This window comes from Ostreococcus tauri (genome assembly GCF_000214015.3).
Source record: "Ostreococcus tauri WGS project CAID00000000 data, contig chromosome 18, whole genome shotgun sequence".
Lineage (NCBI taxonomy): Eukaryota > Viridiplantae > Chlorophyta > Mamiellophyceae > Mamiellales > Bathycoccaceae > Ostreococcus > Ostreococcus tauri.
In genome coordinates, this window is record NC_014443.2 from 257,275 (window position 1) to 282,354 (window position 25,080).

General features: G+C 63.3%; 17 protein-coding genes across 17 annotated transcripts; 10 read left to right on the forward strand and 7 right to left on the reverse strand.

Moving 5' to 3' along the window:
• On the forward strand, positions 1-1,752 carry OT_ostta18g01430 (unnamed product; the record flags this gene model as incomplete). The annotated part of the gene is made up of 1 exon (XM_022983374.1): positions 1-1,752. A coding segment is annotated over one exon (1,752 nt), but the record flags the coding sequence as incomplete, so codon positions are not given.
• A 66-nt stretch (positions 1,753-1,818) lies between these two features.
• On the reverse strand, positions 1,819-3,900 carry OT_ostta18g01440 (Replication factor A, C-terminal; the record flags this gene model as incomplete). Its single annotated transcript, XM_022983382.1, has 3 exons — positions 1,819-3,433; positions 3,624-3,658; positions 3,820-3,900. 3 exons carry the CDS (start codon positions 3,898-3,900, stop codon positions 1,819-1,821), a joined length of 1,731 nt encoding a protein of 576 aa, XP_022840562.1.
• Positions 3,901-4,125: 225 nt separating this feature from the next.
• Positions 4,126-5,232, forward strand: OT_ostta18g01450 (Bd3614-like deaminase N-terminal domain; the record flags this gene model as incomplete). The annotated part of the gene is made up of 1 exon (XM_022983385.1): positions 4,126-5,232. The coding sequence occupies one exon, from the start codon at positions 4,126-4,128 to the stop codon at positions 5,230-5,232; it is 1,107 nt and encodes a 368-aa protein (XP_022840563.1).
• A 130-nt stretch (positions 5,233-5,362) lies between these two features.
• On the forward strand, positions 5,363-5,743 carry OT_ostta18g01460 (Ribosomal protein L25/L23; the record flags this gene model as incomplete). Its single annotated transcript, XM_022983389.1, has 1 exon — positions 5,363-5,743. The coding sequence occupies one exon, from the start codon at positions 5,363-5,365 to the stop codon at positions 5,741-5,743; it is 381 nt and encodes a 126-aa protein (XP_022840564.1).
• A 119-nt stretch (positions 5,744-5,862) lies between these two features.
• Positions 5,863-7,687, forward strand: OT_ostta18g01470 (Tetratricopeptide repeat; the record flags this gene model as incomplete). The annotated part of the gene is made up of 2 exons (XM_022983394.1): positions 5,863-7,428; positions 7,487-7,687. 2 exons carry the CDS (start codon positions 5,863-5,865, stop codon positions 7,685-7,687), a joined length of 1,767 nt encoding a protein of 588 aa, XP_022840565.1.
• Positions 7,688-7,741: 54 nt separating this feature from the next.
• On the reverse strand, positions 7,742-8,642 carry OT_ostta18g01480 (Autophagy-related protein 5; the record flags this gene model as incomplete). The annotated part of the gene is made up of 2 exons (XM_003084145.2): positions 7,742-8,524; positions 8,613-8,642. The coding sequence occupies 2 exons, from the start codon at positions 8,640-8,642 to the stop codon at positions 7,742-7,744; spliced, it is 813 nt and encodes a 270-aa protein (XP_003084193.2).
• Positions 8,643-8,729: 87 nt separating this feature from the next.
• Positions 8,730-10,343, forward strand: OT_ostta18g01490 (WD40/YVTN repeat-like-containing domain; the record flags this gene model as incomplete). The annotated part of the gene is made up of 1 exon (XM_003084146.2): positions 8,730-10,343. One exon carries the CDS (start codon positions 8,730-8,732, stop codon positions 10,341-10,343), a length of 1,614 nt encoding a protein of 537 aa, XP_003084194.2.
• A 46-nt stretch (positions 10,344-10,389) lies between these two features.
• On the reverse strand, positions 10,390-11,401 carry OT_ostta18g01500 (Leucine carboxyl methyltransferase; the record flags this gene model as incomplete). The annotated part of the gene is made up of 2 exons (XM_022983411.1): positions 10,390-11,257; positions 11,349-11,401. The coding sequence occupies 2 exons, from the start codon at positions 11,399-11,401 to the stop codon at positions 10,390-10,392; spliced, it is 921 nt and encodes a 306-aa protein (XP_022840566.1).
• A 93-nt stretch (positions 11,402-11,494) lies between these two features.
• OT_ostta18g01510 (uncharacterized protein) lies at positions 11,495-12,739 on the forward strand (the record flags this gene model as incomplete). Its single annotated transcript, XM_022983418.1, has 1 exon — positions 11,495-12,739. The coding sequence occupies one exon, from the start codon at positions 11,495-11,497 to the stop codon at positions 12,737-12,739; it is 1,245 nt and encodes a 414-aa protein (XP_022840567.1).
• A 115-nt stretch (positions 12,740-12,854) lies between these two features.
• Positions 12,855-14,432, reverse strand: OT_ostta18g01520 (Methyltransferase type 11; the record flags this gene model as incomplete). The annotated part of the gene is made up of 1 exon (XM_022983423.1): positions 12,855-14,432. One exon carries the CDS (start codon positions 14,430-14,432, stop codon positions 12,855-12,857), a length of 1,578 nt encoding a protein of 525 aa, XP_022840568.1.
• A 151-nt stretch (positions 14,433-14,583) lies between these two features.
• On the reverse strand, positions 14,584-15,054 carry OT_ostta18g01530 (unnamed product; the record flags this gene model as incomplete). The annotated part of the gene is made up of 1 exon (XM_003084149.2): positions 14,584-15,054. One exon carries the CDS (start codon positions 15,052-15,054, stop codon positions 14,584-14,586), a length of 471 nt encoding a protein of 156 aa, XP_003084197.2.
• Positions 15,055-15,462: 408 nt separating this feature from the next.
• Positions 15,463-16,899, forward strand: OT_ostta18g01540 (PRC-barrel-like; the record flags this gene model as incomplete). Its single annotated transcript, XM_022983432.1, has 1 exon — positions 15,463-16,899. The coding sequence occupies one exon, from the start codon at positions 15,463-15,465 to the stop codon at positions 16,897-16,899; it is 1,437 nt and encodes a 478-aa protein (XP_022840569.1).
• A 245-nt stretch (positions 16,900-17,144) lies between these two features.
• Positions 17,145-18,290, forward strand: OT_ostta18g01550 (NmrA-like; the record flags this gene model as incomplete). Its single annotated transcript, XM_022983438.1, has 1 exon — positions 17,145-18,290. The coding sequence occupies one exon, from the start codon at positions 17,145-17,147 to the stop codon at positions 18,288-18,290; it is 1,146 nt and encodes a 381-aa protein (XP_022840570.1).
• A 95-nt stretch (positions 18,291-18,385) lies between these two features.
• OT_ostta18g01560 (unnamed product) lies at positions 18,386-20,137 on the reverse strand (the record flags this gene model as incomplete). The annotated part of the gene is made up of 1 exon (XM_003084151.2): positions 18,386-20,137. The coding sequence occupies one exon, from the start codon at positions 20,135-20,137 to the stop codon at positions 18,386-18,388; it is 1,752 nt and encodes a 583-aa protein (XP_003084199.2).
• A 1,643-nt stretch (positions 20,138-21,780) lies between these two features.
• Positions 21,781-23,158, forward strand: OT_ostta18g01570 (Cyclin A/B/D/E; the record flags this gene model as incomplete). The annotated part of the gene is made up of 2 exons (XM_022983449.1): positions 21,781-22,185; positions 22,439-23,158. 2 exons carry the CDS (start codon positions 21,781-21,783, stop codon positions 23,156-23,158), a joined length of 1,125 nt encoding a protein of 374 aa, XP_022840571.1.
• Positions 23,159-23,377: 219 nt separating this feature from the next.
• OT_ostta18g01580 (P-loop containing nucleoside triphosphate hydrolase) lies at positions 23,378-24,424 on the reverse strand (the record flags this gene model as incomplete). The annotated part of the gene is made up of 1 exon (XM_003084153.2): positions 23,378-24,424. The coding sequence occupies one exon, from the start codon at positions 24,422-24,424 to the stop codon at positions 23,378-23,380; it is 1,047 nt and encodes a 348-aa protein (XP_003084201.2).
• A 109-nt stretch (positions 24,425-24,533) lies between these two features.
• Positions 24,534-25,080, forward strand: OT_ostta18g01590 (NO signalling/Golgi transport ligand-binding domain; the record flags this gene model as incomplete). The annotated part of the gene is made up of 1 exon (XM_022983455.1): positions 24,534-25,080. A coding segment is annotated over one exon (547 nt), but the record flags the coding sequence as incomplete, so codon positions are not given.

A 25,080-nucleotide genomic window follows, 5' to 3' on the forward strand; every position in this document is an offset into this window, starting at 1 on the left:
GCGCGCGCGGGCGACGGCGTCGACGTCGGGTTCGACGTCGGTGCGTTCATCGACGACGCGTACGCGGAGACGTCGAGGGCGCGGACGGCGGACGGGGGGGATGGATGGACGGCGACGCGGGCGAGCGGACGCGTGCGCGGCGCGGCGGGGACGGATGTTATTCCCACGGTGACGTACGAGCGGTGGCGAGGGAAAGGCGCGCGTGGGACGATGCGCGTGGTCGTCGTGCACATGCACGCCACGGGATCGAGAAAGGAGGCGGTGGAGGCGCGATTGCGCGCGTGGACGAGACGCGCGTGGGTGGACGCGGCGGTTTCGTTCGACGCGCCGGGACACGGCGAACGGGCGATCGAGGGGAGGACGTACGGTGAGGTGTTGGCGCGGGCGTACGCGCACGATGGGACGCGGGCGTACGGTGATCGGCCGTACGTGATCGATGGGGCGGTGGATTGTTTGCGGGTGTGTCGAGCGCTGGGCGCGCGAAACGTCTTGTTAACGGGCGAGTCCTTGGGCGGGATGTACGCCGCGTGCGCCGCGAGCGGCTGGAGCCCGGCGTGGGGGTTCAAAATCGTCGCGTGTGCGCCCATGATTGGGTTCTCATCTTTCGCGTACGGGCTCGCGAACGACGCGTGGTTGCCTCGCGCGATGTCGCTGCCGGCGGCGCTCTGGCTTCGCGTGTCCGACGGCGAGCGAGAGGTACCGACGTTAGAGGACGCTCGAATGTTTTACGCTCGCGTGTGTCCGGAGATGGTGGCGGGAGAGCGCGACGGAGACGCGCTCCTGCGACGGATTCGAGCGAACGGTGTGCACTTTTGCGCGGTGAACGGCGCGGACGACGCGCGAAATCCGTGCGAGGGCGTACGAGAAGCGTTCTCGTGTCTCGTACCCGTTCCCGACGGCGTCGCGCGACCGCGGTGCGTCATTGTCACTCGGAAAAACGTGGGGCACGAGGACGATATGCGCGATGTTGTCGACACGTTTTTTGCGAACGTTCTCGTCGACTCGCGCGAACCGGCGCGAGAGACATTCGACGACGAGCGATGGGAAGTCATCGCCAACGTCGCCGCTTTCTTCCCTCGAGCATCGATTCATGACAAGTTGAAATTGTGGGCGAGCGAAGGCGTCGAGTTGGCTTCGTATCTAAGCGAGGCAGATCGAGAGTTTCTGTCCAATCCGGAGGAGACGACGATGACGACAGAGGGCGTCAAAAATGTCGAACGCTTGATCGAGGCGACGAAATCGAGGCTCGCAGAAAAATACGTCTCTCCGAACGAAATCTCTCGTGATGCAAAGTATGTTGAACGAGCGCGAGAGCGCGCATTGGCGGTGAAGGCGTGGGAGGAACACAAAACGCAGGAGAGCGTAGAACAAGAGGCAAAACGCATCAAGGAAGAGGCGCGGCGCGTGGAGATGGAGGCAAAGAGACTTGAAGAAGCCAAGCAGAGAGTTCGGGAGCACACGACGAAAGATTTAAACGCGAAGATGGAGCAGGCGAAACGCGACGAGCAAGAGCGCGATCGGATTGAGAGGGAGAGGATCGAAGCCGAGGAGGCGCGCAAGGCGAAGGAGCGGGAGCGGAAGGAAAAGGGGCTCGCAAAGGCCCGAGAGCTGTTGGCGAGAAAGAATTCTGTGAAGGCTGAGCTCAAGTCGAGCGCGACGGCGCGAATTGCGGCGAAGAAGACGACGGAGACGGAGTCATTGCTCGAGCGGTTGAGTCGAATCAAGTCTCGACGCACAGAAGGGGAGCGGTAGGTGATTTTTAGCTATGCAATATCACGTGTATACACTATAGACGAGAGACGGAATAGATGTCTTCACTTAATTCGAAGCCGTGATGCCCATCTTGGAGAGAAGTCTCTTTGATTCGGCGGCGTAGTTGACAGCGTTGCACTTCACCGCGGTGAGGCGTCGCTTGAGCTCTCCTTGATACTCCTCCGTCACAACCTTGACGAGGAAAGACCAATGCTTATACGTCATCTTCTTGACCGCGTTTTCGTACGCCTTGTAGTCATTCTCATGGAGCTCGTGCAGCTCGTTGGCCGAGATGCCGAACATCTTTGTCGCTTCATCGTTGAAGGCGTTCAACCAAGCGCCTTCGTAGCCGTCAATAGCCTTGAAGCGCATGATGTAGCGGCGTTCGCACGTGTCATAAGTTTGACCGTTTGCCTCGCAGTACCACTTCCCGTCGCTTTCGACGACCTTCTTGTTATTGCCCTCTTCCGGGACAGCGGCGTAGTACATGGTTTGATCCGGCTTGCACAGGATGGTGTGCGCGCACACCCACGCAAACACAGGCTTGTCCGTAGACGGAGCGATTTCCTCGGGTTGAAGCTCGGCGAGGTTCATCGTTTCGATGTCTCGCTTTTGTCCTTGTCCCGCGCTGGTGAGACCTTCGCCCGCGGCGGAGAACGTGGTCTCCGAGCCACCCTCAGTCCACCACTTCTTGAGTTCGGCGACGCGCGGGATGTCGTCGGCATCAATCACCATGTCAGAGCGAGAGACGGTCCCGACGGAGACTCCATCGTAGTCACTGACGCGAACGGAACGGATGGCCACGATCGGATTCGTCATCGCCGCCAACTTCTCGCCTTGTTCGACAGCGAGATCGCCCCAGAGGGTCATCCTGATGGTCTTTGTGGAGTCGTCCGCCAAGACGATTTCGCGCTTGGTGAGCTCCGTGTTGTCGCTCTTGCGACGAATGGTGGAGAGTTCGCTCACCTCCTTGACGACGGCGACGACGTCAACGTTGCCTCGAGCTCCAATCTTGGTCGAGAGCTTATCGATGGAGACAAACGCGTATGCGCGCTGCATCTTTTGAGCGCTGGACTGGTCGATGTCAGTGCAGAGCTCGATCTCAGCCTTGCCATCGAGGTTCATCTCGTAGTCATTACCCGAGGTGGAGTATCTCTTATCGGCGGGCTTGAGAGTGCCCTTGGAGACGTAGTAAACCTTGCCAACCTCGAGAACTGAGTCGTACTTTTCGATCGCCTCTCTCCAGAGCGTGGCGCCAATGGCGGTGCCCTCTTCGTCGACGAAATCGACCGAGCACACCTTACCCGGCCCGCGCGCGCTCTTGTACTCGCGAACGTTACCCTTGTTCGAAAGCTTCACCTTGACAGTCCACGGCGTTCGGTACGGATTCAGCGCCGAAAGCGGCACCGCGTTGCGCTCCGCGCTCGCCGGCGTCTTCGGCTCCGTCTTCGGAACCTTCTCGCCCGGAGTCTTCGCCTCGACCGCGATCGAACCGTCCGCGTTCACGACCTCGAACCCGTTAATCACCGCGAAGGGCTTACGCTCGCCCCCCTCGGCGCCGTCGTACGCGACGTCCGTGAGCTTGAGCACCGCGCGATCCGTCACCTTTGACAGCTTGGTCGCGCACACGGATTTCGAAAACTGCGCCTCGATCGTATTCTCACCATCGTTCAGCGTCGCGCTGCGAACGCGTACGAAACCATCGTCGCGCACAATCGTCAGTCACCGCGCGCGCGCGCCCTCGACGCGTTCGCGCGCGCCCTCGACGCGTGACGTCGTCAAACATCCCGCCCGCCGCGCGCGCCAACCGTTCAAACCCATCGACACCGCCGGTCGTTGGCACGCGTCATCCCTCCCGCGTCGTCACCCACCTGTACGCCGCGTCCGCGCTCTTGAAATCGAGCACCTGGGCGAAGAAAAAATCACTCGTCAGCGTCCGAGCGATCACGCGCGCGACGCCGCGTCGCATCGCTCGCCGCGTCGCGATCGATGCGTGCCGTGAAATTCAAACGCCGCGCCCGCGTCGCGTTTTTTTTCCCCCGCGCGCGCGGTCGCGTCGCCACCCACCTGCACGCACGCCCCCGCGGCGGCGACGGCACCGTCACGGATCTTTTGCACCGCGCCGGGGGTGAGCGACGGCGTCGCCATGGCCACGCGCGCGTCGACGAGTGCGAGGTGGGTCGGTGCGTCGTGTGCGCGCGCTGGTCCCGTTCGTACATCCTTGTATACGAGCATTGGGTGCGTACTATACAAGTGCATTACAGGATGTGTCGTGTCTGTCCGCCGAGGGGGTCATGACGAGTCATGACTCACGCGTTCGACATTGGCGACATGTCATCGCGCCCCGCGCGCGCGCGTCGTCGCCACGCCGCCATGCGCGTCGCCCGCGCGCCCGCGCGCGTGACGCGACGCCGCGTGGGTCGACGCGCGCGCGGGCGATCGCGCGACGCCGTCGCCCGGGCGCACGGGCGTCGGAAAGGCCCGCGAACGCCCACCGTGCGTGATTTCACCCTGGCGGACGACGTGCGACGGGCGAGCGACGCCGAGGCGGACGTCGCGTTCGTGCGCGCGCCGCCGAACGCGCGTGGGATCGCGCGCGAGCGCGCGCGATACGCCAGGTCGACGTCGACGCGCAGTGCGGTGGTGAATTTGATTTTGGGCGCGCGGGAGCGCGAGCGGGACGCGGCGGCGGCGACGACGGGCGCGCGGCGAAACCACGCGGATTCGTGGATGCGAGGACGGATATTCACCACGGCGGGTGAGATATCGACGTTCGATCGGGCGATGGTGAAGGTGTGCGCGAGGACGGTGACCGCGCTGGGGGCGTTCGACCGCGCGACGGCGCGCGCGGACGAAGACGCGGCGTCCGGGACGGAGCGCGACGACGACGACGACGACGACGACGACGACGCGCTCGTGGACGTCACCGAGGACGCATCACGCGCGATAACGCGCGGAATCGAGGAGAGCGAACGCCTGTGCGCGGCGCTCCCGAGGTTGGAGGAGATGCCGGACGCGCGCGCGTTTTTCGCCGCCGCCGAAACCGCGCTCCGACCCGACGCCATCGACGACGATGACGCTCGCGTCGACGACGATGACCCATCGCCGCGGCGGTCACGACGTCGCACCAACCGCGCGGTGTTCGCCGCCCTGCACTCACCCAGTCGCGGAATCTACCGCGTCGCCGCCAACACGAACGGGGCGAACAAGGCGCTCCACGCCGAGATGAACCTCCTCCTCAATCTCAGAACCACTTCGGCGCACGCACAGACCCCAGACGCACTGGACCCGGACACGACGTTACTCATCACGCTCCAGTGCTGCGAGATGTGCGCCGCGCTCGCGTGTGAATTCGACGCCGTCGTCGCCGCCGAGTACTTTCGCGCCGACGACGGCCCGCTCGCCCGGCGCACCGCGCTCCAGATCGACCCACATCGTCGCGAGCGCGCCTTCATCGCGTCCACGCCTCGACCCACATGAAATCACCATCGGTGACGTCCGAGACCGCGTCTGTTGACCCACCGACCGCGCGTCCGAGCCCTCCGCCCGCGCCGTCGTCCCGCCGCGCCGCCGTCCCGCCCGTCCCCACACCTCGCCCCCGCCTCTCGCGATGACCTCCGTCGCCAAGCGGCTCGGGCGGGTGATCCCCCTCCCCAACCTCCGCCTCACCCTGCGCCCGCCCGACGCCAAGCGCGCGATCGAGGGCGTGGACGAGGTCACGTTCATCACCACCCCGGACGCGACCAAGACGGAGATCAAATCATTCCTCGAACGCGTCGTCGGCGTCGCCGTCGCGGACGTTCGCACGGCGAACCGGGTGGGGAAGAAACGACGCGATCGCGGGGGCCTCCATCACCGCCCGGACACCAAGCTCGCGTACGTGCGCCTGCGCGAGCGATGGTTTCCGCCGCCGGCGTTTCGCGCAAAGGCGCCCGCGGACGCCGCGTCCGCCGCCGACGCCGCGCCATCGTCCGCGGCGTCGCGCGTGTAATAGTACATCACAGCTGTTCGTGCGATCGCGCGCGCGTTCGCGGCGTCGCCGCGCGCGGCATCGCGCGCGCGCCGCGTCCCGTCCCGACGCGCCCATTCGCCCACTTCGCGACGCGCGCGATGCGGTGCGCGCGCGCCGACGACGCGGGCGAGCTCCCGATCGACGTCATCGACGCCGTCGCGCGCGCGCCCGACGACGCGCGGGCGTATTCGAGGGCGCGTTTGCGAGAATTCAATGTCTCGACGGTGACGCGGCACGCGAATGGATCGATGGCGCGACGGGAGTACGGGCCCGCGCGTGGGTTCTACGCGCTCGCCCTGGAGACGCTCGCGGTGCGCGACGGCGAGGACGGGCGCGGGTCGGGGCGCGGGCGACGACGGATTGAATTGCGATTGGGTCTGGGCGACGCCGCGCTCGGGTGCGGCGACGCGAACGCGGCGCGCGGGGCGTACGCGGCGGCGATGCGAGAGACTGGGATGTTTGAGAAGAAACGCGCGGTGGTGACGGATAGAGAGGAGGATGGTGAAGGATCGGGGGGGGTGAGGGATGAATGGAATGAGTGCGAGGAGACGTACGAGGACGGAGGGGACGAGCGGGACGCGAGCGACGCGCGGGCGCGGACGATCGCGGATTACGTCGTAAAGTGTAACTCGGGGGAGGTGAAATCGATGATTCGGGGAGTGATCGATGCGGAGATGATGTATAGGATGGGTCGGGCGTTTCAGCTCGCGGGACGACCGCGGCGGTCGCTGTTGGCGAATAAGGTTGCGCTGCTGCTGCAGCCGGATGGGCCGGCGGAGCGAAGCGCGACGCAGATTCATCTGTCGTGCGCGGAGGCGTCGTTGGCGTTCGGTGACGCTGAGACGGCGTTGCATTACTTTAGAATGGTGATGCTCAAGGCCGAGGAGGCGTCGCTGTCGACTGGGGACGTCTTTTGCAACCTCGCGACGTGTTATCGCGCCATGGGACTGCACGACGAGGAGGCGCGCGCGATGAACGCGGTGTGCACTAATTCCAAGCACAGGCCGATGCGGATCACGAACATGATCAAGACGATCATGTATCGACTCTCTCAGGATAAAGACACCGCGAAGGCGATTCACGAGCTCGAGTCCCTGAACGAGATGAAGGAGACGGCGGAGGGGTTGTACTCGCTCGGACGCGTGCTCTTGCTGGCGCGCGATTACAACGCCGCCGATGACGCCCTGATGCGGGCGTGCGAGCTCGACCCGGCGTCGCCGAAAGTGTGGCTCGAGATCGGTACCCTGTACTTGAAGGGTTTCAACGTTCCCGCGACCGCGGCGAAGGCGTTTGGGCGGGCAAAGGAGCTTTCGCTTGTGCTCATGGAGCAAGAGGAAGACTCGTACCAAGCGGAGAGCGGATACGGCGGCGCGGATGAAAATCGCACAAAGTTTAACGATCGGACAGAGATCTCGGACGCGCGCACGCGCGCGGTGATCGGCCGGGGCGACTGCTTCGAGGAGTTGGGGCAACCCTCGAAAGCGCTTCGCGAGTGGGAAGAGGTTCCGGAGACGGCGGCGATCCAGATCCGAAAGATGCGAATCGTCGTATGGGCCGTGGTGCTCGTGCAGCGCAACTTTAGAGAGTATAAGAAACGAATCGCGAACGAGATCTCGAACGGCGTGCGCAGACCGGTGCTGGCGCCCAGTAGCCGAGTCGTGAACGTCGGCGACAAGAACGCGGCTCCGCTTCGATCACCGACGCAAAGACGCAGATTGGAAGCCAAAGCCGGTGAAGAAGAAGTACGACTCTCTGTCGCGTATGCTGACGAAGAAGGACCCACGCAAGACTGAGGTTCCCGCGATCGATTTGCTAAAGGGTTTCACCATCGGCAACGCGCTGTCTGCGGTGCCGAAGAAGAAGAAACCCAACAATTTTTTCGGATTTTTCAACTCTCCCGGAAAGTCATCGAAGAAAAAGTGAGCTAACGCTGTTTGTTGTTGTTATAAGACCGACTACGAGTAACTGTATTTCCATCTAAGATGAAGTACCGCAGTGCGTCACGAGATACAAGAATCCGTCAACGTGCCGCAACGCCTCGTGAGTCTTCGCTAAATCAAAATCCAAATCAATCTCTATTCCCTGCGATATCACCGTCCGGACGTCCCTCAAATCCACGCCAAACTGTCTCAGCGCGTCCCCGACCGTGATGTCGCGTCGCTCGACGCTCGCTGGCGCGCTCACGACCACCGCGCGCGCGAACGATCCGTCTCGCACTTCATACACGCGCACCGGCAACACCTCTCTCCTCCCCTCTCTGAGCTCCGCGCTCGAGCTCTCCGCCCTTCGTAGCCCTTCGTAATCTCCTCTTTGCGCCGCCGCCCACATCGCGTCCGCGCTCTCTCGCGTCATCGTCATCGCTTTCGACGCGCTCGCGTGCGTCGCGTACGTCGCCTCCTTGACGCCGTTGAAAAAACTCTGTCGACACTCACGCTCGAGATCGTCCCACCCCGACCCCGAATCTACGCGCATCGCATCATCATCATCGCCCTTCACCTCCAACCGTATCCCGCAGACGCCATCTAAGGTTGACGCGCAGTCCGCGAGCGCGCTCGCGTGCGCGAACCGCGCGTCGAATCGCTCCCACTCCCCCTTCCCGTCTCTCGCGCGAACCTCGATCGCCGTGAAGCGCTCGGGGACGTCTAGAATCAATCGCAGACGCTCCCTGATCTCCGTGCGCGCCAGGAATCCGCCGAGCGACGCCGTGCGTGGGACGTTCAAGAGTAACGACTTTTCTTTGTGTTCGAGCGTGATCGCCACCTACGTCGCGCGCGAGCGAACGCGACGTCAGTCGAACGCGCGTGAGGTGGAGACGATGCGCATCCGTCGACGCGCGTCGAGAACGCACCGTGCCGACGCAGGCGTCGACGTGGGACATTGCTTTTCAATCGTCTGGAGCTGCGTCACAGTCTGACGTTTCAGCCTGACGCCTCGCGTCGCTCGCGTCGGGGAGATCTCGACGTGCATGGAGTCCCTCCGTGAGCGCTCGCCGAGGTTTAAGCGCCCGAACGATGAAGATCGCGACGGAGGCGACGATGATGTGATTTCTTTGGAATTATTCCAAAGTGTAGAAATCAAACACTCGAGCGCCGTTTCCTCGTCGCCGGTGACTCTGGACGTCGTCGCGTACGTCGGAGGGTCGTGTTGGACCCTCGATTGGACTCCGAGCGGGTCCCACGTGGCGTGTGAAGGGAGGGGCGAGAAGCATCACGCACACGCGCTGAGAGACGTCGGAAAGTGTACAGGCAAAGCGGCGGTGCAAATTTGGGACGTTTGCGACACAGGGGTGCGGATGGCGGTTGGAATGGTGCACGACGGTGGATGCGCGCATGATTTGAAGTGGTCGCCGTTCAGGGGTCGAGATCGGACGAGGATAGAGGCTTCAGACGAAGAGTCGCTCGGGACGCTCGCGTGCGCGAGAGGCGACGGACGAGTGGAGACGTGGAACGTCCCGAGACCGAGCACGAGGTCGGGCGAAACAGTGTTCGTAGAGTCAAAAGCGATGTTCGTCGGTGTGGTGCCCGGGGATTACGGTGCGCCATGGCGGTTGGATTGGAACGACGTCGTTCCGGGACGACTGTGCGCCGGGTGCACGAGTGGACGGGTCGTCGTGTGGGACGTCCCGGACCATGAGTCTGACGCTTCGCCGACGTATCCGAAGTTTGTCATTGCTGCGGCTGCGCACGCCGGACCGTGTCGAGCGGTGCGTTGGCCGAGGTGTGAGATTCCTGAGGACGAGAACGCATGCGCAAACATCTTGGCGTGCGGTTCTGATTACGCTGCAAAGCCGCATTTATTTGATTTACGAGCACCATTCGCGCCGATCGGGGACGTGTGTGAGCGCGGTGCCAAGTGGACGTTAGACATGGCTTGGTTACCGCGAGGTGGGGTGGTGTTGGGAATGGAGCACTCAGATCGGTCGAGTGCGAAGTCTATACGCGGCGAGACGAAACAAACTGCGGCGAACGTCCGATCGAGAGCGCTCGTGGTGCAGTTCGACCTCATTGCCACGGAAGGCGAGGACTCAAATCCAACGTCGATGCACCCAGTGCCTGGTCGTGGCACGGTGTGGAGTGTGGACGCTCGTGCGGGATTCGATCCCGCGTGCGCCGCCTCTATGTTCGCATGCGCCACGTCGAACGGCGTTGTGTGCGTCAAGCCGATGCGATACGTCAGCAAACGTCTGCGAGACGTGAAGGCGTTCAATTTTGACGTATTTGCGGGTCTTCTCGCGCACGACGTCGAGTCTAAGCGCGCGTGCGAGTCCAACCCAGTGGAACCACCGGAGTGCTTTGAATTCATCACGTCCAACGAGCAGGTGCCCGCAGATGCGGAGTTGTACCCACCTCTAGAAGCGGCAAAGCCGGGAACTCGGGACGCGCCGACGACAGCACAGTACTGCGCGCGGTGGTCGAAGGATCGAGACGGCGGCTGGTGGCTCGCGAGCGCCGGAGAGGCTGGGTTCTTGCGCTTGCAAAAGTTTGACTCGAATTGGATAGAGACGAAATTAGGCACCTTGGAGCGCGCGCACAGATCGAGCGGCGAGAAGAGCGGCGCAAAAAGGGCGAAGAAAACGTAGCGCGCTATAGTTTACACACATCTAGATGTTCCGCTAATCGGAGGTTCTAATCGCTAATGAGATCGAAATTTCCTAACGCGCCGACGGCATCGTTCACGCCAACAGAGATGCAGTAGTGCGCGAGTATCAAGCGCCACTCCTCGTATTCATCCAGAAAATCTATCTTCTCGATGCGCTCGCGCTCGTTTGCACTCAGACGAGCGTACACGGCGTTCATGTCGTACGCGAATGCGCGTTGCCACCCAGAGCGCTCGAACCTGGCCCGCGCTCCCTCGACGCTCGGCGCATCCCCAATGCCGGCGAACGCGCATCCCCTCGCCCGAACGTTTCGGATCATCTGCCTCCCGAAAGCGTCATCGGGCTCGATCGGATCGTACGACGCGAACACCGCCGTGTTCAATCGCTCACCAAAGAATTTTGTCACCGCGTCTGAAGCACCCGGCGGTAGGTACGCCAACACGCACTCCGCAATCACGAGCGTCGGCAACGACCAATCGAACGGCTCTTTCAGCCCCCCGATCGCCGCATCGATCGCACTCACGTCCCTGACGTCGCACGCCCGCGACTCGTACGACACCTCCGATCGCTCCACGCCCGCCTCGCGCAATCGCTCGCTTCGAGCGCGAATAACATCCGCGAAATCCAATTCCACCACCCTCGCACGCTCAAACCGATCGAGCGTCCACAGACCGAACGTATCGTACCCACACCCCACGTTTACCACGTTGAATCGTCCATCGGAAACCTTTTCGCACCTCGATCCAAACTCCAACGCGATCGCGCGCGTCGCCGCCGTCCGCGCCCAGTACCCGCGCCGCACGAGCGGTGGATGTCTCCTCACCAACGCGCGCTCCGTTCGAGACGACAACAGATCGATGTACGCGTCCTCGACGTACCCGGCGCGCGCGATGTCCCTGCGTCGTCGTTACACGCGCGTCGTCGTCAATCTTTGGTATATTTCGTGACTTTATCAACCGTCGCGTGCGCGTCGTCACGCGCGCGCACCGCTTCGCCCGGAGCGCGTCATCGGCGGTGGCGATCACCCCGCGGTCTTCCATCGCGTTTTCACGTCCAACGACGCGAGGGCGAGGGCGCGGAAGTGACGACGCGCCCGCAGTGCGCGACGCTCGAAAAGTTGAATCTTTCGACGAATGCCGCGTCTCTCCGTCGCGCGCGCGGGCGCGACGCGCGAACGTGTCTCGTGTAATGACGTTCGTCGTCGTCGGAGCGCGTCGAGGGCGTCGAGCGCGCCGCGAGCGTGCGGTGGAGCGACGCTGAAGAACGATTCGGGTTCAAACAGCTTTCGACGCGCTCGGGCGGCGCGTTCTACGCGCGCGCGCGCGTTCGCGCGGGGAACGCGCGAGAGTGAGCGCGTCTCAGTCGTCGCGCGCGCCGCGGGCGATGGGAGCGGGAAATCGGCGAAGGAGGGGAAGCCGCCGATGGCGCAGCGGGCGCTGAGCAAGTTTTTGGAGCTCCCGGCGGTACCGATCGGGTCGTTCGTGAGCTCCCCGACCTCACCGCTGCACAGGATGGACGCAAGGGTGAAGCAGGCGTGGTTGGGAGCGCTCTTGGTACTGCCAGCGAGCGGGAGCTCGGAGGATAAGTTGTTCACGTGCTCCGTGGTGGCGGCGGTTACGGTGGCGGCGCTGCCGAGACGGGTGTGGCGACCGCAGTTACAGTCCTTGATCACGGTGTGCGCGGTGTTCTTTGTCGCCGTGGCGTTGGGGGCGGATTCAGTCGCGCCCGTGGTCTCCGCGCGCGAGCCGCCGGCGAGTTTGGAGGGATTGGAGGGCTTACCAGAGCTCGCAAGCTCGTACAAGTACGTGTTGTTTCACCTCGGTCCGCTGCAGTTGACGAGGAAGGGGATCAACTTGGCGGTGACGTCGTCGGCGCTCACATTTACGGTGTTACAAAGCGCGCACTTGGCGCTGTGCGTGACCACGCCCGAGGCCATGGCTGCCGGTTTGCGGTGGTACCTGACGCCACTTCGCGCGCTTCGCGTTCCTGTGGAGGAGTTGATTTTCACCCTGTTACTGTCGCTTCGATTCACCTCGATCGTGTTCGAAGAGGTGCGAAACCTGAGTTTAGGTCTCGCCGCGCGCAACATCGATTGGAGATCGCTCGGTTGGCGAGGAAGCGTGGATATGAGCGGAAGACTGCTGAGTCGATTGTTGGACTCGCTCTTCGCAAACTCCGCGGCAATAAGCGACGCAGTGACGGCGCGCGGGTACAAGGACGCCGCAAGCCATCGACTGATTCTGAGCGATCGCAAGGGTCCAGGTCTGGTGGAGAACGTCCTCGGTATCGCCGGTCTCGTTGCTTTCGTTGGACATTTCAACGAGGAGTTGGTTGTCTGGGGCTTCGACGCGTTGTCGTTGAACAGTAGACAGGGCTAAGAGTTTAGTTGGGTGTAGATAAGTGTAACTTATAATTCATAAGCATAGTGGTATCGAAAATAAATACAGCGCAGCGCTTCGATGCTCGTCATCGGTGACTGGACGGACGAGTTCTTTAAAACTTGCGCGTGCCGATGTCCGACTCAGGCTCGGACGACTCAGGCTCGGTCTCCGCCTCGATCGGGGTCGTTTCTGACTTCATGTTCTCGACCACAGCGCTGGGAGCCTCGACTTCTTGCGGTTCAACGACCTCGCTAGACGCAGTCGTCATATCTTGGCCGTCGAACGGCTTGGAGAAGACCATAGTCTTGGACACCCAAGCCTCCGAGGTGGCTTCGTGACGCAAGCCAGCCTCTTCAAAGAGCTCGACGAGGTTGGTAACTGAGTAATCTTTGTAGTACGGCTCGTGGTTGAACGCGGGGAATCGTTCGATGGCGAGCTCGTACGCGCTCTCCATGCCGATGTCCTTGCCGTCGCCGATTTGGACGCTATCCACGAAGAAGAGCTTGCCGCCCGGCTTCAACACGCGAGCCATCTCCTTGGCAACGGTCACTCGAACTGGGCGCGGAAGCTCGTGGAAGAGATAGACATTAGTAATCATGTCGAACTCGTTGTCCTCGAGCGGCATCTCCTCGGCGTTGGCTTCGACCAGGCGCAGACTTCCGCCCTTGCCCTCGAAACGCTTGTTGATCTTGCGAGTTGCCTCGAGGTAGTGCGGCGACAGCTCGAGCGCCGTGCTCTGCAACTCCGGGTGGTTATCGCGCACGAAGGACAAGAAACGACCGGTGCCCGACGCCACATCTAAGTGCTTCGTTGTCTTCGCGTCGCGATTGCGCATGAAGTCGGCGATGTATGGGAGCGCTCGGCGGCGCATCGCATCCGCCGAACCCAGGAATAGGCACTCCACCTGGAAATCGTACAATCTCGCGCTCTGCGCGCTTAACCACCCATCCGTCTGGTAGTGAAAGTTTTGCAAGTAGTAATCAGGGTACCGCTTCGGATCGGCGACGTAGGTCTCGCGAAGTTCTTGTCCCTTTTGCGCCTCTCTCCTCTTCGCAACCTCTCGCTGGTCCCGAGCGTTCGCCCGGGCGAGCGCGCTCACCGCGACCGGATTCCACTGCGACGCCGGCGCCGTCGCTGGATCCATGTCGTACGGAAACTTATACACACCGTCCTCGACGAACTCCATCTCGCGCTTGAACACGTCGAGAATGGCGCCCATGTTGCTCTCCAAAAACGCGTTCACGCTCTCCGCCTGCTCGTTCGCCATCTCCTCCCCATCCATCGTCTTCGTCACCATCGCCGCCGGCTTGTCGGCGGTGTCAGTACCCAGCACGACTCGTCCGACCACCTGCGCGATCGCCGCGACGTCTAAATCCCGCGCGTCCGTCTCTCGCGAGTTGGAGACGACTTGCGACAAGAAAAACGCAAATCGCAACGACGCGCTCGACGCGTACGCCGCCCGCGTCGCCGCCCGTCGCGCCTCCACCGGCAAGGCATCATTTACGCGCGCGCGCACGTCCTCCAGCGCGCGCCTGAACGCGTCCGCGGGTGCGTCGACGGCGGGAGAAGATGCATTCGTCGCACGACGGCACGTCGTGCTCGATCGTCCACGTCGCCGTCTTTGGTGCGCGTGATCGACGTTCACGCGATTCGCGGTGACGTGGGCGGTGATGGACGACGCGTGCGGCATCGCGGGCGCGTGAATCGCTCGCGCTCGACGCGCGTCGCACCGTGACGCGCGCGCGAGCGAACGCGTGCCAACGTGCCGACGTCATCATATTCATATATGGGCAAACAGTACATAGTCGCTTCAAATGGATGACACGAGGCGGACGGGCGCGCTACGCCGACGCCGACGCGCGAAGGTCGTCGCGCCAGCGCACGACCGCCGGTCCCGGAACTCTCGCGGGGGCGCACGCGCACGCGATGGCGTTCCCGCGTCCGTCGTCGAAGGCGACGCCTCGATCGCACAGCGCCTTCGCGCCGGCGTCCCTGGCGAATGTGACAAAGGCAAAGTCGCGCCCCGGCGGCACGAACGCCCGCACGACGCGCTCGCCGTCGAGCGCTCGCTCGCACGCCGCGATGACGTCCGCGGCGTTTCGGGAATTTTCCGGCACGTCGTACATCACCACCGGGTTGCTCGACAGCGCGTGCGACTCGGTCGGTTCGTCGTCCATCGTCCACTCGCTCTGCCACCCGTGCTTCATTTGTCTGTACTCAGGCGTGCCCTTCTCATCGATCGCGTACCCGGTACCGGCGATGCGGAAGAACGGCGCGAACGTGGGCTGCTCGGACGTCATCGCGCCGTCCATCGCGCGCTCACGCGCGCGCGCGTCGGGGTGTGACGCGGCGTTGTTCGTTCGCAGAACTCGAGCGTTTTCGAGCGTTTTTTTCCACTCCCGTATTCCGTTCAATTTTAATCCATTTTACTCTGTGCACGCGTCACGGACGTCCACCCCGCGCGACGCGCGCCGCGCGACGCCGCGCTCGAGCGCCGCGCCCGCGCGCGCGCGTCCCGAACCGCGCGCGAGCGTCGCGTGCGCCGACGCCGCGCCCGCGGGCGACGGGCGCGGGCGACGTCCCGCGTTCGGCGCGCGCGCGGTTCGGGACGTCCATGGACACATCGGACACACGGTGCGTATTCAATCACGATACACATCCATCAGCGAGCGTTTGGCGTGAAAGCCACCCGCCGCCGCGCGTCGTCGGCACTTCGAATCATGTCGCTCGCGCTCGCGACGCGCGCGAGCGCGCGCGGCGGCCCGCGCGCGTCGCGCTCGGTGGAGAATAAATCACGGGTGAATCCACGCGCGTGTCGCGCGCGCGCGTCGCGTGACGACGGATCGAGCGGACGAATTCCATCGAATTCGACGAACGGGACGACGCGCGCCGACGACGGCGACGGCGAGGACGCGCGCGCGCGCGCGCCGACGACGAGCGGACGTACCGGTGACGACGGACGCGCGCGCGCGAGCGGTGCGCGCGCGTCGAGCGAAGGCGCGGATGCGACGCGAGAGGTGGCGAGAGGACGACGCGCGAGCGCGCGAGGTTCGGGGGCGAGCGCGCGAGGGGCGAACGAACGCTCGATGCCCGCGAACGGGGGCGACGGGATGCATCTTGAACGAAAGGGGCGTCGCGGAGGGGGTCGAGCGCGCGAGCGCGAGGTGACGCTCACGCGTGGGCTCATTTTGAATAAGCTCGTGGTGACGCGCGCGAGCGGCGCGCGCTTGGGTTCGGCGTGCGAGCTCTGGGTCGATACCGATTCCTGGGACGTGGTCGCGATGGACATTCGCGAGAATGCGTTCGTGGGCGTCGTTGATCACGTTCTCTTGGAGTCTCTGAGGCAGGTCGGGGATGTTATTTTGGTCCACGACGAGAGCGCGGTGGAGCGACGGTGGAGCTCGTACGGGTACACGACCGTCGTCGGTAAGGACGTCGTGAGCGAGAGCGGGCAGTTCATCGGAAGAGTGCGAGATTACGAGTTTAATCCCGAGGATGGGTCGATCGCGCGGTTGATCGTCGACGCCTGGGGCGTTCCCACGGTTCCCGAGGGCGTCATCTCGACGTACGCCGTGGACATCAGAGAGGTGATTCGATGCGGTCAAGAGCGCATCATCGTCAGCGAGGGCGCGGAGAGTCGCGTGGAACAATTGAGTGTGAGCGTTTTACAGCGCCTATCGCTCACCGTTCCCCCGTGGGAAGAGGAGATGGAGGCGTACGGGGATCCGTATTACGACGACGCGTACGAGTACGCGTCGAGAGCGCCTCCGCGCGCGCGTCGCGTCGCCGCGGACGAGTACGCCGCGTTCTCCGAGCGTCGACGTCGCGAACCAACGCGCGAGAACGCCGCGAGATCGTCTCGCGCGCGCGAGGGCATACCCCTCGTGCGTCCGACGCAACCGTACGAGCGTCGGGACGTCGACGGCGGCTACGGCGACCGCCCCGGTTTCTCCGACTGGGTCATCCGCGACCGCGACGATCGAAGAGAAACCGTGGACGCGTACTGGGACCGTCCCGTGCGTCGGACGTCCGCGGCGGCATCGAGACCGCGATACGTCGACCGCGCGAGCGACGCCTCGCGCCGCCGAGACGACGCCCGCGCCGCGCCCCGCCCACCCCGCGACGGCGCCTTCTTCGACCGCGAGGACATGTTGTGATCCATCCCACCGCACGCACCGGCACTCTCGAGCGCGACGTCGCGCCGGCCGTCCGGTCGTCCGCGCGACATCCGCCCCGCGCGCCGACGCGTCTCGCGAGCACCAATCACCGATCACGACTCAAGACCAATCGCGATGCCATTTTGATGACGTCGACGTCTCGCACGCGCCCTCGATGACGTCCCGCACACCGCGACGGCGCGCCCGCGGCGCCGACGAACCGCCCGCGGACGCGCGCACGTGTCATGCGCGCCGCGTCGCGCCCCGCGAGCGCGCGAGAGGGTCGATCGCTCGCGCGAACGCGCGCGCGACGCCGCGAGACCGCTCGACCGCGATGGCTCGACGTCGGCGCGTCGCCCGCGCGCGGGCGCGCGTCGAGGGCGAGCGCAGACGCCGGAGCGAGCGACACGCTCGACGCCGGCGGGACGGCGGTGAAGAAGACGTCGCTGCTCGTGATCGGGGCCACGGGAACGCTCGGACGGCAAGTCGTGCGACGGGCCCTGGACGAGGGATACGACGTGCGATGCCTCGTCAGACCGAGGCTGAACCCGGCGGATTTCTTGCGCGATTGGGGTGCGACGACGGTGAGCGCGGATTTGACCAAGCCGGAGATGCTGCCGCCGGCGTTCGTGGGCGTGCACACGGTGATCGATTGCTCGACGGCGAGGCCGGAGGAGGACTCGTACGCGATCGATTGGGAGGCGAAAGTCGCGACGATTCAAACGGCGGCGGCGATGGGCATCGCGCGGTACGTGTTCTTTTCGATCGATCAGTGTGATAAGCACAGGGAAGTTCCGCTGATGAACATGAAGTACGCGGTGGAGGAGTACCTCAAGGTGAGCGGCATGGATTTCACCGTGTTGCGACTGTGCGGCTTCATGCAGCCGCTCATCGCGGGTTACGCCGTACCGGTGCTCGAGGAGCAACCGCTTTGGGGCACGGACGACGACACGAGAACGGCGTATCTCGACACGCAAGACGTGGCGAAGATGACGCTCGCGGCCGTAAGACGCGATGAGGCGGCGAACAAGGTGTTGACGCTCGCCGGACCGAAATCGTACAGCGTCCGCGAAGTCATCGCCCTGTGCGAAAAGCTCGGCGGCGCCGAGGCGAAAGTGCAAAAAGTTCCGGTCGGTCTATTAAAGTTTACTCGCGCTTTCACCCGCTTTTTCCAGTGGTCTTCGGCCGCGAGTGACCGTCTCGCGTTCGCGGAGATCCTCGCGAGCGGCATCAAGTTTGACGCCGACATGACGGAGACGTACAAGATTCTGGGCATGAGCGAAGATGAAGTGACGACGCTAGAGCAGTATTTGGAGGAATACTTCTCGAAGATTCTGAAAAAGTTGAAAGAAGTCGGCGGCGAATCGAGACAGCGCGACTTCTACCTCTAAGTCTCGCGCTCGTGACTCGAGTCATCGCGCGCCGGTCTAACAATGTAATAGTTTGCACACTCTATTCTTCGATTCACTTTCGATATTACCAAATTCTATCGTTCCGAGGACTCATCGGCGCACTGTTGATACAATAAATCATGGTTCTCGCACACCGAGCGAGGGCAGACTGAGAACGCCGCGCCAGCGCCGCTGGCGCTCTTGGTGACGCACATGCGACAAGAGGACTTGCCGACGGAGACGCAGCCGGAGTAGTCCACGTCGGTGTGCCCCATGGTTCGGCAATAGCGTTCGGAGTATTGAAATATCCCGCGCTTAGCGTCCTCGAGGTTCGGAAGGCACGTCTCGAGGTCACCAGAGTTTTCGTTCGACGCGGCGAGACGCGAGAGAGACTTCTTTGGCGTGGTCCAGGTGCGTGGTCTGGTTGAGGGCTTTTTCTCCTCTCCGTCATCGCCCTCTTTCGCCTCAGTTTCTTTTACCTCATCCGTTTGATCTTTTTCGCCGGCCAACGGATCCGGATCGCAGCCTTTGACGCCGAAGGCGCTGCAGACGTGATGAGAACACCGCGCGTACGAGCCACTCTGAGTCGACGCGGGCGAGCCATCGAGGAAACAACTTTGGCAACCCTCGCTCGTGGACTGCATGCATCCCGTCGGTTTGTGCCCTTCACCCATACACGCCTTGTTGTACTGACGATATATTCCGTGGACGGATTCGCTGTGTATTGGCGAGCAAGCGGAAGTCACCTTCACGTCGTCATTCAAGCGCACCACGCCGAGCGAGGCCTCGACGAACTTCTTCTTTGAATTTTTCTTCCTCTTCTCGGAGGATTCATCGTCGTCGTCGTCGTCGTCGTCGTCGTCGTCGTCATCGTCCGCGTCAGCGTCTTTCTTTGACTTATTCCTTTTCTCACCCGACCCCGCTTCGTTGACTTCAACCTTCTTCTCATCACTCGCGTCTTCTTTCGTCGAATTACTCTCACCACTCGTCCCTTGCTTCAATATCGTATCCGTCGTCGACTTCAATGGCTGAAGCGCGGGATCCGCCGTCGTGAGCGTGGTTTCTCCGCTCCTGATTTTCATCATGTTGGGAAAATCGTGGCCGCCACCGCGCGCGTACATCACCGCCCCGACCCCGCACGCGACGACGGCGGCGGAGGCAACGATCACCTTGGTCACTACCGACGCCTTGAAGAACATTCGCTTCCTCGGACGCCCCCCGTTATCTAACAGACTCGCCGTCTCGCTCTCCGCCGCCTCGCGGCGCTCACGTTCGCGTCGTTCACGCCGCTCGCGCTTTTTCGCCTCCTTCTTCGCGCGCCGCTCCTCATCCTTACGCTCTTCCTCTCGACGCTTCCGCTCCGCGATGTCCGCCTTCGAGACGAAACCAAAACCGCGCTCCTCGTCGCCGCCCGCCCGCGCGCGCTCGTACCCGCTCGCGAACTCTTCATCATCGCTCGACGCGCTCACTCGCCCCCCCAAGCGCTCCGCCAAGAGCCTCGACGTCTTTCGCATCCGTCTCTTACGCTCGCTATCCCTTCCAAACGTGCTATGCGTCGGCGACGCGTCCGCGCCGCCGCCCGCCTCGGCGCCCGCCTCGGCGCGATCCCACGCGCTTCGTCGCCCCCCTTCCTCCCCGTACTCGATCGACCCACACGTCGACGTCGATCCATCCCACGCCCTCGCATCGATCGCACCGCGCTCGCCCGCATCGTCGACGTCGGTCGAGTCATCGTCCGCGACGGCGTCGTCGGTCACTCGCCCGGGTGGGTGTTCACGCGCATCCGCCCCCCCCCCGTCGCCGGCACCGCCCCTTCCGCGCGTCTCCCCGCGCGCGCAGCACCGCATGGTCGTCCGTCTCGTCGACGCCGACGCGTCGGCGTCGGGTCTCCCCGCGCGCGCGCGATCGAGACGCGATCGCGACGCGCGTGGGTGTTACGTCGGCGACGGGGCGTCGTCTCGTACGATGAGCTGAAATCACCCATCATCGTCCACACGTGGGCGATGGCGCGCGCGCGAGTGTTCGAGGGGGTGATACATGGTCGAATACGTCGCCGTATACGTGTGTCTGTACGTAGAGCATCGTGCGACGACGCCATCATCGACGGCGCGCGCGGCTCGGTCGGGGACAATCTGCATCACGATTTAAATCACGACCCGACACTTCGTGATGTGCATCACGCGCACGACCCATCGAAGGTGATTTCACCTTTCGAGCGCGCGCGAGCGGTGTCGACGCGACGCGCTACAGGGGTCGACCGGTGACATGATGGACGCATCATCGCTGCATGTCCTCGACATCGGTGCCGACATGTCGTAGTAGCAGTACCTTGACGCCTATCACTGTCACTATCAGAAAAAATAATAGGCTGTACGTACACGCACTATGAAATCACAATCTCAAGCACGACATCGTGATTTGAAATCACCATCACGACCCATACATAGATCGTGATGTCCCCAACCTAGTACGCGCGCGACGTCGGCGGACGACGCTTCGTGATACCGTATACGGTGCACTCGACGCCGATCAGGCACCTCCCGGGGCGCGCGCGCGACGTTTCGCGCGACGTCCATCGCGCGACGTCGATCGCGTCGACGTCCATCGCGTCGACGTCGATCGCGTCGACGTCCATCGCGTCCGGGCTCGCGCGCCGGGACCGACGACGGACGACGACGACGACGACGATGACGACGACGACGACGGACGACGACGACGACGACGCGCGCGACGACGACGCCGGGCGCGATCGACCGCCGCGGCGCGTCGCCCGTCGCGCGGTCGACCTCCACGGGCGCGCGAGACGCCGTCGCGAAAAGGCTGTCGACGCGGTGCGCTTTTTAAACTTTTTAAACGCGCGGGATTTTTTTCCGAGTCAGCACTCCGGCGCGACGGCGGCGCGGCGACGATGGCGTGGATTTTACCACGCGCGCGTGCTAAAAAGCCGTTTTTATGGGTCAGGACTCGCGTCGAGGGGGGGGTGCGATCGCGGTCGCCGCGCGCGCGTGGGATATTTCCCATAGAAGACGCGTGTTTCGTCGATGTGTGTGACACAAAAAGCGCGATCGGTGTGGTAAAAGCATCACATGGCCCGAACGCGCATGGAATACGTCCATCGCCCCAGCGCGCGATGCGAACGGACGCGTGGGACCGGACGCGCGGTAACGCTCGTATCCCGCGCCGGCGACGAGGGGGCGGTCGCACACGCGCGCTCGCGGTGACGCCGTGGACGACCGCGTGGTTCGGGTGATCGCTCGCGCGCGCGGAGGGATTTCGTGCGCGTCGCGCGCGGACGTCGACGGGCGATCGACGTCGCGGGCGACGCGCGGGCAGGGGCGTCGGTGGCACCGCACCGGACGATCGGACGACGATGGTCGCGTCGACGGGCGTCGTCGACGCGTCGCGCGCGTCCGACGAGGGCGCGCGCGAGCGCTCGAAAGAGGACGGTTGCATCATGACGCGCGCGCCGAGCGTCGACGGGTTGTGCGCGATGAATCGCTCGAGGACGTCGTCCTTCTCCACCGATCGATCGGCGAGCACGGTGGCGCTCGCGCCGGACGGGGATTACGAACGAGAACGCGTCTCGGCGCTCGCGTCGTGGCCCGAATACGCCGTGGATGCGCTTCGAAGTGAGCAAGACTTTATCGTCCATCAAAGCGCGGCGCTCTGGACCCACAGAACGCCGGCGTTGCACGACCCGGACTCTCAAGAGACGCAACTGGACGTCGCGAAAGGGCTTCTCGCGCGCGAGCGTGAAACGCACGGTTCTTTCGTCTTCGACGCGCGTGCGGCGCATCACTGCGCGTTTCGATCGCAGTTGGTGGAATGGATATTAGACGTCTGCGCGGGCGAGCGGTTCGGGCCGACGACGGCGGACGTGGCGATCGCGTACACGGTGCGTTCGTAGCGCGAGGTGGTTACAAAAGCCTGTCCCAGGTTGGCGGGCACCCTCGATTTTCAAACTAGTCGCGCGAGACGTGGAGGGTGTTTAGGGGTGAAAACTCGGCTTGAATGCTCGAAACGAAAGAATCGAGTGTTTGTGTTCCGCGTTTGACTCTCGAGGCGCTCAGAGGGGATGATGGATGATTGAGAGCGATGTGAGAGCGAGACGACTGACGTAACAGTAAACTTTTCTTTTCCCTCGGTAGGATCGCGTGCTGTCGAAGACGGTGGTACCAAAGACGTCTTTACATCTCGTCGCGCTGTGCTGCTTGCATATTGCGGTGAAGTATGAAGAGATTGAGGAACGAGTGCCAACGATGAGCAAGCTGAGATCGTGGACATCGAACATGTACTCGCCGGAAATCATTCGAAAGATGGAACTCGCGGTGCTCATCGAGCTCGGGTGGGACCTCGGGGTGTTGACGCCGGCGCACTTCTTGGAGTCATTCTTGGCGCTCACGAACGGTGGTATCTCTGATGGTGATGATATCGAACACGGTGACGCGTATAAGGAGCGATACCGCGAGGAACTACGATACTTTGTGTGCCAGTTGTACTCACTGTGCGTGCAGGACACGAGCCTGTTGAACCAGCCGCCGTCACAAATCGCCTCAGCCGTCATCGCCACCGCTCGAGTGCACCTCGGGGTGAAACCGATGTGCTCCCCCGAGCTGCGCGCGGCCGGAAACGTTACGCCGCAGCAAATTTATCCGTTGGTGGCGCACATGCTCAAGCTTTGGGACGAAGCTTGCGCAGAAGACGAGGCGATGGATGAGGTTGAGACCTCAGCCGAGTTCAACTCGTTGACGATCCAGGTTCCGAAACCGATCGGGCATGACATCGTTAGTAAGATGGGCTATGAGCATCGTGTCACTGAGAACGCGTCGCCCACGTGTCCTTTTGACATGCAGTGGGATGAGGAGTGAGCTTGAAGAGGCGTAGTTGCAAAAGAGAGAAGAGAGAGAGAGAGAGAGAGAGTGGGAGAGAGAGAGAGAGAGCAAGGGAGGAAGGGAATCGAACTAAATAATACTAGTATGGATTCTTTTTCGAGTGTTCGAATTGTTCACTACATCATGTATTGTAATGGTATCACAACGGGTGACAACCAAATCGTCGCTCCTTCACCTTCGGCGCGCGCGTTTTCATCAACATCTAATGCCTTGCTCGGTGACCACGAACTTCCCTCCTCGTCGTTGTACTGGAGTGTCCCAGGTCGCAACCCCGGCGTATTCGCCGTACTCGACGCGCTCCTTGGATGGGGAGAGTAAGATTCTTTGCGTCACCGCGTTCGACCACTCCACGGGGAGGAAATCGCGATACTCCCCTCCCCGCAAACCTTCATTCGTGCTCAACGTCGCCTTCGTCACAACTATAGCCGCTCGGTGCGCAGTGGCTAGCCGCTTGAGCAGTCTTGCAGCGGCCGAGAAGACGCGCTGAATGTTATAAGGTGCCCCGTGATCCTTGCGAGACGCTCGATCCAACCAATAAAACGCCGCAATGTTATCAATCAGCACCACCCGCTGCCTCGACCGTCGATCGCCCCGAGCGCTCTCGCTCCCACCGCCCGTGCTCTCGCTCCCATCAATGTTAAACCCCTCGCCCGAGCGTTCGCCGAACGCCCCTCCGGCGTCCACCTCTCCCCCCCACGCGGCGTCGAGCGCCGCGAGCGCCTTGAGTACGTCCAGCATCGCGTGCGCCCGTACCACGGTAAACCTCGACATGGATTCCTCGTAAATCTCCTCCCTGGCTCCCTGACGCGCTCGATTCCCCGCTCGCGCCACCCCATCCGCGATCTTCTCGTCCGTCGTTCGCAAAAATCTCAACTGATCAAACTTGCCGTCGCAGTCGACGAAGACGCACGTCGCCGAGCTCCCCCCCAAATCGATCCCATCGCTCCGTCCTCGCGTCAGCGTCGCCCTCGACGCGATCTCCGTCAAAATTGATGTCTTCCCGCTCCCCGGTGGACCCACGATCTCTAAGATCTCCCCCGGGACGAGCGCACCGACCGTTCTTCGTCGACTGTGATTGTGATTATGTTTCTGATGCTGATGCTGATGCTGATTCCGACCCTCTCCCTCTCCGTCCACGAACGCTAAACCCGTGCACGTGGGTTCGACCAGCGCCCGATCGAGAAAACGCCCCAACGTTTCGCTCGGTGCGACGAACGCCGCGGCGTCGGCGTCGGTGTTCATCGAAACGCGTCGAGCACTGACGGCACACATGCACGAATCCGCGTCGTCACTTCCCCGCGCCCTCGCGCGCGCGATGACGCCCGGGCGCGCGGTCCCGGAGGTGAGCGCGATGGCGTACGAGCACCTGTGCGCGGCGCTCGTGCGCGAGGTTCGCAGCGCGCGCGCACGCGAGGGCGACGCGACGTCGAGCGATTCGATCGCGAGCGACGACGACGACGCCGCGGTCGAGGACGACCTCGAGCGCGTCGGCGCGCGCGTCGGGCACGGATTAGCCCACCTCGCGTGCGCGCGCGCCGATCCGACGCACGACGACCAAGGCGCGATGACGCTCCTGTGCAAGGAGTTTTGGCAGGCGACGCACGCGAAACGCGCCGACGCGCTTCGGACGAACAATCGAGGCACGTTCGTCGTCCACGACGACGCGTTCGCGCCGATGCGCTGCGTTCCCGCGCGCGACTCCTCCGTGGGCGCGGACGGGCGCGAGATCGGGCGCGACGCCCGCGCGCTCTTGGCGTTTCACGCCGGCCACGTCCGCGGCGCCGCCGCCGCGCTCGGCGCCCGCGTCACCGCCCGCGGCGAGTTTCGCGACGCCACCGCCGTTGGGGTCGATCGACGCCGGCCCCGTCGCGCGCTCGGTCGCCTCGACGCCCCCGCGG